Raw genomic sequence first — 12,222 nt, 5'->3', positions numbered from 1 at the left:
TAGAGTAGCCAGTAGCATGAGTAGTGTCAAGTCAGCGTAACGTAGAGTAGCGTAGCTCCTTATGGAAATGTGCAACAAGTGAGCGAGCAGAGAAAGTGACTAAAGTGATAAAAGCGAACAGAGCGGCAACAGCACAGAAAGAGATTAGCAGGAAGTTGGCAGAACATGTAGTTTGTCAGTTAATAAATGCTACAGCTTCTGAAGCCAACGGTAACAGTACGTTTTTAGCTGCTGAGTAGCGTTAGCTACATTAATTAGCTGCTTGTCATTACTATGTGTGTGTGTCCAGAGGAGCAGAGAGAGATGCAAGGAGAGGTGCGAGGAGAAGGATCTAGAGAATTTTCCACAATGAATATAGTTCATACTTCATAAAAACGAGTGTCCATCTAAAAACAGCCCAGTGCAGTACTTTGCGATAGCCACCTGCATCAAACATCTTGTGAGTGTGTGAAAGAATATATTCTAATACTCACTTCATCAGCTGGCGTGTCAGACATTGCACTGCTGAGTGTCAGAGCCTTGCTCGTCTCACCACAGAATTCCTGGAGATAAGAGAAAGGTGCAAATAAAACAATTGGAATAGTAATGAACAGTAATAATGAATTGTCATGCAGCAATTATTGTGCTACAACACTGGCAATATGTACAACAGACATCACATTGCAGCAAGTAGGATATACGATGGTCCTCACAAGGAGAGCTGTCCTTACAACTCAGTTTAGAGATGCACCACTGACACACAAGTGACACAACTTACTCACACAATGGGCTCACCTCTATTCAAATTTGACAAGTTATGTGCTGTACTTATAAGACACACTGCGACCTGACAGCCCTTAACCTTATCAGGTATTTTGAAACATTCCACCAGCTTCTGTCTGACCCAAAGTGCAGAGATACAGGAGTGCAGTGTTTCCCCTATATTCATTCAGATTACGCTAGATTACGAGCGCCACTGCTGAAATTTCACAAGGTCATTAATGCCAACGCGCTACTAAGGATTTTTACTCACAGTGGGTCTCATTCATGAAACGTGAGTAAATTTGTGTGTAGATTTGCACATAAAAGCTCACTCTACTAAAACTCTACTCCGGATTCATGAACGGTGCGGTAAACTCAGATTTGATCGTAAACACGTGTGTAAGATGATGAATGCCAACCCATCGTAAACTAACAACATGCCCCCGTGATCAGCAATTAGCATAGATCTCCATACATGAATAGCCATATAAGGAGATCCTGACCACCATATTAGGAGGTAGGTGCATCCTGCTCACCTGCAGCCATGACGCAAACGAGGAAAGAGGGAGAGAGAGAAAAAAAGAGAGATCACGGATCGAAAAAATATTTAATTCTCTTCTGTTAGTAGTGGTGTGACTGGGACAGGTCAAAGGCGTGGAGGGAAGAAACAGATTTTGTGAATTAAGTAGGCCTATCCTTGGTTGATTAAAGAACCGTTTAAGAAGTAAAGCCCGAATAGTTCGATATGAAACATGAAAAAAAAAAAAAAAACACAACTACAGAGCTACGACAGGAAGGGGAGGCTCTTCACAGCCTCAGCTGTAGAGGAGCATGGTTGTATCAACACATTAAGTTATATAGGCAGGTTATATTGTTACAGAAGCACTAGCCGTAACTATGAGGACAATTCGCATACGCACACACACACTCCACGTGTGTATCTCCCTTTGTTTAAGCTTAGCTTTGTGTGTTAGGTAGTTAGGTAATAAGGCTTTGTTAATTGCAGTGTTATTGATTGTGATCATTATTACTGATTTTAATAAATCTTATTATATTATAACTAGCGGTCTCTTGTGCTTGTTGTGTATATGTCACTGGATAACAGCAGGTTGTGAAGGCTAGTGCTTGAATTTCACGCCTTTTTAATTGTTCGATTGGTTTTGTACTCCTATGCCAATGATCACGATGATTGGCATGTGAGTATAAAACCTTCATATTGAGACTGAATACAGTTTTAGGTTATCTTTTCCCTGATCCCAGGGTGGTGCCCCGTTTATTCATGATTATATCATGATAATATATTAAATATAATTATTAATACCGATAATCATATTGATATTAATAATTAATTGTTGATAACCAAATCTGCTCCTGCTACAACCCCAACATAAATGACGCCCCGTGTGAGGCCTTCTTAAACCAGCTTTATCCAGAGATTTATGCACAATAACCTGAGAATTATAGTAATAATAACAATAATAGGAATTGTTGTTTATATCATTGTTTAGAAATCGATGTTCAAGGATCGATTTGTTTGCTCCCTGTTACTATTTGCCAAGCAAATACAGTTGAGGGTTGCATATGCATGTTGTGATTAGCCATTTATTGTTTGACAACAATACTAACAAACTACGCAGGGTTAGGGATACTAAGACGCGTTATAACACTGTTATTACTCACCAGAGGTGCTAGAGACACCTCATTGACAGTCCACAGGCTGTAGAAGAGTACTAACATCTCCATTGTAAGTCACAGGTCGACGCAGCTCACCTGTGCACCCACATCAGTATAACAACAAATACATTCTTTTTTTCTTGCGATTAGCACCGAACAAGTAAAGCCACCGTATTCTCCCTTTACTAGAAGTAGAGCAGAGAATAGAGCCACAGAGTGCACCGACTCTGTGAACGTTGAAATTGTACCTTGCTATTTCCACCACGGGTTCTAGCTCGAGTTAAAATTTCAAAATAATTCCCTAACTGTTCCTGCCGTGCATTTCAGTTAGCCTGCCTTTGGCAAAGAATTAAGTAAGCAGCCTGCAGTAAGTCTGAGTTGCTGTATAGAATCATTAGAGCGTGAAGCTGACCTCTCTAAAAGAGAACCGCCAGTCACCTTATCAGGTGATTTGCATAACCCCCCTCCTTTCTCTCCAGACACAATGGAGAACTTTTGTGAACAGTTCATCTCATCTGTGGCACAGAGCCTTCAGACAGGCTACTCTGAGTTTTTGCAGAAACTAAATCTCAGTGAGTGCCAAGAGGAGATCAACTTGTTACTGAACAGCAGATCTGATGAAGTAACATCATCCAAGGGTCCATTGTTAAAATGCTTGCTACTGACTTTCTACAAACAAACCTGTCTCTTGGTTCAGAGTAAATCTGCCCTAGAGAAAAAAGTGGTAGCACTAGAGGAGCAAAGTGCTTGTCGCCTCCACGACGCTCAAGCAGCAGACATGAGAGCCATGCGTTATTTAGATGTCCTGCACACCACAGAGTTCCAGTTTTTGTCCTACAAGAACAGGTAGTCGAAGTCTAAACCAGAATGTCCTCCCTCAGCCGACTCGGCCAGTCAGTGTGATTCAGGCTTCTCCGACTCCCACTCTTTTTGTAGTGAAAATACGACTCCCCCGCCATGCAGAAGATGGGAACAGTTACCAGCGGACACAAAGTCCTTAAGACAAACTCCACTGAGAGACAGCGGTAACGGCTACGCAGCTTCCCATTGCTCCGACACAGACAGCGAAGAAACCAGCAGTGGAACTTACACAAGTTCTCCTCCAAAATCTTCCTATCTTTGGAACAAACCTGTAATTTGCGATGCGCCTCCTCAACCTAGCTTAGTCTCGCCTTCACCAGAAAGGACGCCACAGCGCTTCCGCTTTGAAGAGCTTGAGAGCATGGCTAAAGATATTCAACATTTTGATCCCGACAACTCGAACCATAATATTGACGAATATTTGAGAGAGTTAGACAGACTCCTGATTGACCTCCCCCATGCCTCCTCACGGGAGAAGCTCAGACTAGTCGGGAAGACCACAACCAGACATGTCCGCAGTTTCATAGGAACACTTGCACCCAGAACCCAGGACCGATACCCCAGACTTTGTGCAGCACTCCGGAAGGAGTATAGCCGGGACTGGGATCCCGCCGCCGCTACGATCAGTGCCCTCGCCGTCGTACATGAGGGGCAGGAATCACCCACGGAGTACTATTGGCGCTTCAGGGCCGCCTATGCTCAGGGCCGTAACTCCCCAGGAGTGGAGGAAGAGCCTGCCTTCAAGGCCCTCTTCCTGCATAACCTACACGAAAGTGTGCGCTACGATGTCACCATACACTTCAGGACACATCGACTCTCCATGCAAGAGATTCGTAATTACGCACAGGTGGCTTGGGAAACCCACTTAGCGCGCAAACCTAAAAGCCAGCCCGCTAACTTCGACACATCTGCGTCCGAAACGTCTGCCGCCTTAAAGCATAGCCCTCAGAACAGCGCGAAAGGGGGTGAGCGGCCAGCACGCCCCAGGAATCAGACAAAACCAAGGAACGAGACTAACTCCCAAACATCCGCCGCCTTAAAGCAGAGCCCTCCTAACAGCGCGAAAGGGGGTGAGCGGCCAGCACGCCCCTGGAATCAGACAAACTCCCAAACTGACGAAGATAGGGATCTGTGCGACCCGATTGAGAAGCTGATAAAAATGATAGCGCTATGGCGTGACTCGACCCAACCATCACTAAACTCCCCCCAGAAGCCTAGTAAGAGACGGCGTGGGGATACTGAGCATCACCGACATGCCCACCAACTGCGTCGAGATGGGCATTCACACAGAAGTAGTAGGAAGCCCTACTCCGAAATTCTGTCCCAGTCACGTGAACCAGCAGAATATACAGACTGTTTGGACTCCCACGTGTTTCAAGGAATACATGGACTGTTCGGCCCTTATGTTGCTCCAAAGGTTGCGTCCCACACCTCAACCTTCAGACCAAAAGGGGGACTGTTGGGACCTCACTAGAAGGACTACACAATGCGGCCTACAGAAGCCTACACATGTGGCCAGGACAAAGGGACAAAGGGGAATAAAAACTACACCGCCATTTTAGTTTCACATCTCACCCAGGTGAGAGATGCGACACCTCACAACCAGTGCCTATTGGCTGACATCTTCAGGGAACCCCGGGGGGTCCCCTGGAGCGGCCTGAGCTTTATAAACCGAAGCCGCCCGGAGAACGCTCTCTTCTTCACTCTTACTCCGACTCCTACTCTGGCCTCTTCCTACAACCGGCGCAACACCACGTTGCAACGGGAGGCGACCCCCTCCCGCAGCGCACCGCTGCAACAAGAGGAACCAAGCCGGTTCCTGCCGTCCAGCTACCAGACGCTGTCTGTAGTAAGCTGACTAAATCGCCAAGCCGCGATTATATCGCCGTCCGTGGAAGAAAGAAACACGGACTGTTTTCTTTATTTGAGTTTGATCAACGAGAGGAAACCCGCTCCGCTCTCGTCTGGACGAAGCCGACTCATCACGTCCCCCGCTGACGCCGGGGACTCACGAACCACCGCCGTTACGGAACGCCGTCATCGTCTTATGCAACGATACCAGTAAGAGGCTATCAGTCTGGGCAGAGACACAAGTGATAGTGTAGGATATGCTTGTAATTCTTGTTAATGTGTTTTAAGTTCTGATCGCGGACCGCCGAGTCCGTTGGTTCATGTGCTGCTGTATTTGAATACTGATCGTGTACCCACGCAGCTGGGTTGATTTCTGTAACAGTGTTTCCGACTAACCTCCGCCATATTCGCGAGCTCAGAAAGCCTCTACTATCAGTTAAAAGACCGGTCTCGCGGAATAAACGCCAGTTCATTCACGCGAGCCCGTGTGATAACGGCACGCTTTCTGTCCCTCCGAATATCGCTCGCGCATCCTCTCTCTCTTTGTTTGTGTCCCGCTAACACACACACACATACACGCCGCACACACGTGTCCTAAGCCAGCTGTTCCCGGCGGGCGCTAGGGACATAGCTACATCTGGTGGCTACATACGGCTATCTCTCTCTCTCTCTCTCTCTCTCTCGCTACTCCATCAGACCTCAGTGGCTCCGCCCCTGACCGCTGCGAGGAATAGCTCCACCTCTCTCTCTCTCTCGCTACCCCATCGAACCTCAGTGGCTCCGCCCCTGAACGCTGCGAGGAAGAGCTCCATCCGGTGGCCGCCCATAGCCATCTCTCCTCTCTCTCTCTCTCTCTCTCTCTCTCTCTCTCTCTCTCTCTCTCTCTCTCTCTCTCTCTCTCTCTCTCTCTCGACACGCACGCACACACACACATACGCACACACACACTCCACGTGTGTATCTCCCTTTGTTTAAGCTTAGCTTTGTGTGTTAGGTAGTTAGGTAATAAGGCTTTGTTAATTGCAGTGTTATTGATTGTGATCATTATTACTGATTTTAATAAATCTTATTATATTATAACTAGCGGTCTCTTGTGCTTGTTGTGTATATGTCACTGGATAACAGCAGGTTGTGAAGGCTAGTGCTTGAATTTCACGCCTTTTTAATTGTTCGATTGGTTTTGTACTCCTATGCCAATGATCACGATGATTGGCATGTGAGTATAAAACCTTCATATTGAGACTGAATACAGTTTTAGGTTATCTTTTCCCTGATCCCAGGGTGGTGCCCCGTTTATTCATGATTATATCATGATAATATATTAAATATAATTATTAATACCGATAATCATATTGATATTAATAATTAATTGTTGATAACCAAATCTGCTCCTGCTACAACCCCAACAACAGCAAGTGGTGCACAAGAGGAAAAACAGATTTTTGTTTGCAGCATCTTGCTCTTGTCTTGCAATTTGCAGACGGTCCCTGCGCACTGGCCCAGCTGCAGGCTGCGCATAGAGATCAATGTTGGCTTATTTTTGTAAAAAATCTGGGTTTTGGTCCTTGTAGCTCGTAGTCTATGATATTACGGTGGCACAGAGGCATCATTTGTGTTTGAAAAACGTTTCACTTCAGATTTATTGATCCCGGAAATTCGAATCTGTGAATATATTTCCAACTTTACCGAACTCTTTATTTCACCTTATGGCAGGTTATTGCATAGTGTCACTGGGTCCGTACGGGCCGGACACTTTGCTCTTGCGGGCCAGATTTGGCCCGCGGGCCGCTAATTGGGGATGGCTGCTTTATACTATTAGTTTATAATGACTATTATTATTATTATTATTATTATTATTATTAATATAAGTGGGTGGCTGCACGGTGGTGTAGTGGGTAGCACTCTCGCCTCACAGCAAGAGGGTCCCGGGTTCGATTCCCGGGTCGGCCCGGGTTCTTTCTGTGTGGAGTTTGCATGTTCTCCCTGTGTAAGCGTGGGTTCTCACCGGGTTCTCCAGCTTCCTCCCACAGTCCAAAGACGTGCATGGGGATAGATTAATTGATGATTCTAAATTGCCCGTAGGTGTGAATGTGAGTGTGAATGGTTGTTTGTCTCTACATGTTGGCCCTGCGATACACTGGCGTCCTGTCCCTGCCTTCGCCCAATGATAGCTGGGATCGGCTCCAGCCCCCCCGTGACCCTGAATACAGGATAAGTGGTAGACAACGGATGGATATAAGTGGGTGACTATTCCTCAGCCTTCCTTGGTGTTTTGGTTTTGACATACGCGCACGCACTGTCAAACTCGTGCAGCTGAGGGGGGGTAGGCGCGGGGGACGCGTTGCCATGGCGACAGGGGAAAACAAAACGTTGATGAGTCAAAATAGCCACGAGGATTTCCCCTTATAATAAGTGCTGCTGCCCTCCTATTTAGGCCTTTAGAGCCGCTAGTTAAGTCCATTTGCCTTGATAACATAATTTTGGGCAAACATTGAGACCATGGCGGCCTAAATTAGACTATGGCGTATTAGCAGGAAGTATTAGCTTTCAGCTGCAGCTCTGCTGATGATCCCAGCGTTGATAAACTGTCTTTTCTTGTCAGACCCTGATGAAAAGTAGCTCATGGATAGGCTGCAGTCATTATTTCATATACCGTTGCAACTTAGTCAGTGCACTGACATTTCTTGGATGAAATCTTCATTAGGGCTGGACTTTTACTCTAGCCAACAAATTTCCTAAGGGCAGATGATTTCCTATAGGTCCTCCTGACCAGTGTTGTGCAAGTTCACACTTTTCATGAACTAGTTCAAAGTTCAGTTCACACATGTTCAAAGCGAACTGTTCACGTTCATAGTTCACCATTTCAATTCTGAACTAGTTCAAAGTTCACTTTATTTATTTTTTTTCTGCGTCTGGTCTATTTTGTGCGCGAGCCGTGAGCGATCGCATCAATTCTGTCAGGAAGTCACACAAAGAAACACGAGACAATCCGGTTTCGATTGAGACAATCGATCGAGACAATCCGGTTTCGATCATACACATTCTCTCTTTCTCTCTCTATCTGTGTGTGTGTGTGTGTGTCTCTCTGTCTCAGAGAGAGAGAGGCAATGAGAAGCAATAGATAAATAAAAGAAGTGTCCACGCTTCTTGGTTACAAAACATTGCGTATTAATTTTATGAGGTTATTTACTTGCCCATGTTGAAAAAAATAGCTCTGAATGAACAACAGCTGAGCAGAAGCGAAGGTCGACCGTTGCGGAGAAATACGCGTCTGGTCTGAACTGGAAGGCAGCGGATCATGCGCAATTGTCGTGGGCTCCGGCGGCGCGCTCCGGCGGCGCGCTCCGGCGGCCGGTGTGACCCGAGATGTGGAGATGTCCAAGCCCAGCGTGCACGCACACAAACTCTGTGAAGAAATCCGAGTGATTTGCTGAACTTGAAGAAGAGATACTGTTATAAGAATTTTGTATAACCACATGAATTTAGTGTTTTCTGTTTATGTTAGAGCTTTAGGGGTCTCAGTATTTTTACGACTTTAGCATCCACGGTGACCTCTGAGGTCCCATGTCTTAGGAGGCCCCATGCCTTAAAGCATATATTGAACTGTCCATGACTTTGGTACATATGCGCTGAACTGTTAATGACTTTAGTATTTCCACTGATGACCTAAACAGGGCCTAAAGCTATCCTGCAGAACAGCTAACCGTTATCAGGGGCCCTGTGCACATGATGTCTTGTATTACATGTTCTCAATGACGCGTTATCTCCTGTGCCTTTAAAAGACTCAAGTCACAACAATGATTTGAGCACTTCCTCTGTAGCATCCTCACACGTTGTTGCACTGTAACTGCTCCTCTTGGCCAAGATTAAAAGTCAGACTTCGACTTTACTTTTATCTCCGATCTCCTCCTTGGGTGAATTTATTTGTTTACGAGAAAATTCTTTTAACAGATACTATGCTGTTTCTTAAGTGCGAGCAGGTCGTGTCACTCGACTCATCAGGAAAAAAAAAAATCTGTAACGTTTAATTGGTCCGCAACATTTGACGTTCGTCGTTCATTTCACACAATCTGAAGTAATTCACGTTCAAGTTCTTTATTTACAAATGTGTTGCATTCAGTTCAAAGTTCACAGAAAAATGAACGTTTTCAATGAATGCGTTCTTTTGAACTTGTTCATGCACAACACTGCGCCTGACCCCCACAGCCCTGCAAAAAACACCAAATTTATAATGACTTTTAGCAACCCCTTGTGTTAGTGTGTGTTGCTCTACCCATAATGCAGCAGGTGGGTGTGTCACATAAACACTCTAAATGAGCGTCGGTGTCAGACGCCAAGGAGCACCGATGAAGCTGATTATTTGTCACCCTGGCAGTAACAATAGCTTTATTATTCAGCATGCTTCAGTGGTGCTGAGCAGCAGAAGGTACAGTCCATCAGCAGATCACAAACATGTGTTTGTTTCCAGGTAACAGTGGTGTTGCTGGCCCTGCAGGACCGAAGGGTGAAATGGGACTCAAAGGACAACCTGGAGGGCCAGGACCTGCTGGTAGAGTTGGTGGGTTTCTTTTTGACTATTTGTGGAATCCTGTGTTTGTTGTTATGAAGCTGAACTAGACATGCTTCTTTGAAAAGCTCCCATCCACACTAACTGAGCTGCTGTGGGGCATGTCAGTGCACACCAGAGCTGACAAGTAAAACCCAAGCTCTAACCTCCAGACAAATCTGGACTTACTGATGTCTGCTGCAGTCAAACCACGACAACTTTATTATTTTATTATGAGACATCATAGACCTGCCAGATTTGTAAATGATACAGTTTGCATAGCTTGCATTCATAAAAATGTATATTCGCCCCAAAAAACCCCATTCATAATCATTACTCTGATGTCTCTCTCTCTCTCTCTCTCTCTCTCTCTCTCACTCTCCGTGTGTGTGGTTGTAAATGTAGGTCCCAGGGGTCCACCTGGACTCCAAGGACAACCAGGGAATCAAGGAACAGGTGCCAAGGGAGAGAAAGGAGAACCCGGTTCCCAAGGTAAGGGTTTGGATATCGCATTTTGGTAGACGTCATGTTCACGTCACTAACAGTTGCAGTGCATTGTGGGTGCAGAAAAACAGCGGAAAGATTTTGAAGTAGAAGATAGATTGTTGTAGTATAGGATGTTAGATCAGAAATACCAACAAAGATCATCTATATCTACTCTTAATTGCCGGTAGGTGTGAATGTGAGCGTGAATGTTTGTCTGTCTCTACATGTCGGCCCTGCGATGGACTGACGAACTGTCCAGGGTGTACCCTGCCTTCGCCCAGTGATAGCTTGGATCGGCTAAAGCCCCCCCCCCCCACAACCCTGAATACAGGATAAGCGGTAGACAATGGATGGATTGATGGATCATCTGTATCTATCATCTTTCCACACTGTAAAATCGAATAGCCAATAGCAGTGTTTCCATCAGGATTTTTGGAGACTATGGTGGGGGGGCTCGCTATCCTCTAGGGGTGTCTGGGAGCATGCACCCCCGGGAGAAAATTTGGAATAGATTTCATCTTTATGCATCAATTTGGTGAATTTTGAGAACCAAAATATGACAAATTTCTTACAAACTGCTGGTACTGATGCAAATGTTGACATACTAAATGGGGTTGAGGAATTTAAGCATTCAAGAAAAGATGAAAACAAAAATGACTAAAATACAGTGCTGAGCCTTTATACTATTAATTTATTACAGGGTTCCCCAATTAGTTTTCACTGAGGGCCAAATTATGTCCAGGTTGCCAAGTCCAGGAGGACCACTGTTGGGACCTAACCGTTAGGACTACACAATGCGGCCAGGACAAAGGAACGAAGGAGATAAAAACTACAACCACCATTTTAGTGTCACCTCGCACCTGGTCGCGAGATGTGACGTCACACAACTGGTGCCCTATTGGCTGACAACTGCAGGGGACTCCAGGGGTCCGCCGGACCAGCCGTGAGCTATAAATCCAGGCGCCACCAGAAGAACTTTCTCTCTCCAACGTAACTCGCGTTACACCAGGAGGTGAACATTACGTCTGCAGCGTTTTCCTTTGTCCTAGGCCGCAGTCTTTCCCCCAAACTCGCTGGACGAGCAACAGACTGTTTTACCCCTCTTTTTCTCTACTCGTTTTATTTCTCTTTTGTTTATCATTTTGGATCCCGGGGAGACCCACGCGACAGCGCGACTCTCCCGTTCCCCGTGGTAAGAAGAAAAACTTTCTTCGTCCCAGCTGCCAGCAGAACGGATAACTCGACCCGTCTTTGTCTGAAATCAGCTGACTAAATCGCTGAGCCCCGCGATTGTTCCTCATTTCCCTGCAGAAGGAAGAATAACTAACGGTTTTCTTCAACCAATTGGATCCGGCGCTGAACGAGTGCCCACGAACTACCGTCCGTTGCCAGCGTCAAGGAACGCCATCACCGCACGGGACGAAACCCTCACATCGACGCATCTCACATCGACAAAAGTAAGAGGCTATTTGTCTGGGCAGAAGCAGAGATTCGATAGTGTAGGACATGCTTGTAATTCTTGTTAATGTGTTTTAAGGTCTGATCGCGGACCGCCGAGTCCGTTTGTTCATGTACTGCTGTATGTGAATGCTGATCGTGTACCCACGCCGTTGGGTTGATTTCTGTAACGGTGTTTTCGACTAACCTCCGCCATATTCGCGAGCTCAGAAAGCCTCTACTATCAGTTAAAAGACCGGTCTCGCGGAATAAACGCCAGTTCATTCACGCGCGCCCGTGTGATAGCGGCACGCCTTCTGAGCCTCAGAATATCGCTCGCGCATTCTCTCTCTTTTTGTTTATGTCCCGCTAACACACACACACACACATATACGCCGCACACACGTGTCCTAAGCCAGCTGTTCCCGGCGGACGCTAAGGACATAGCTACATCTGGTGGCTACATACGGCCATCTCTCTCTCTCTCTCTCGCTACTCCATCGGACGTCAGTGGCTCCGCCCCTGAACGCTGCGAGGAATAGCTCCACCTCTCGCTCTCTCTCTCTCTCGCTACCCCATCGGACGTCAGTGGCTCCGCCCCTGAACGCTGTGAGGAATAGCTCCAT

At 46.2% G+C, this 12,222-nt stretch overlaps 1 protein-coding gene across 2 annotated transcripts in view; it reads left to right on the top strand.

Moving 5' to 3' along the window:
* LOC311021602 (uncharacterized protein) overlaps positions 1–12,222 on the top strand; it is a 67,265-nt gene that overhangs the window by 39,338 nt on the left and 15,705 nt on the right. For both annotated transcript variants that reach the window (XM_084022257.1, XM_084022256.1), the window contains exons 8-9: positions 9,596–9,685; positions 10,079–10,165. In XM_084022257.1, coding sequence (XP_083878383.1) covers positions 9,596–9,685; positions 10,079–10,165 — 177 coding nt within the window. The remainder of the gene's footprint in view (positions 1–9,595; positions 9,686–10,078; positions 10,166–12,222) is intronic.

Source organism: Eutrigla gurnardus, assembly GCF_963514095.1.
Source record: "Eutrigla gurnardus genome assembly, chromosome: 12".
Lineage (NCBI taxonomy): Eukaryota > Metazoa > Chordata > Actinopteri > Perciformes > Triglidae > Eutrigla > Eutrigla gurnardus.
The sequence above is the reverse complement of the archived record's forward strand: the minus strand, read 5'-3'. Positions and strand labels throughout refer to the sequence as shown.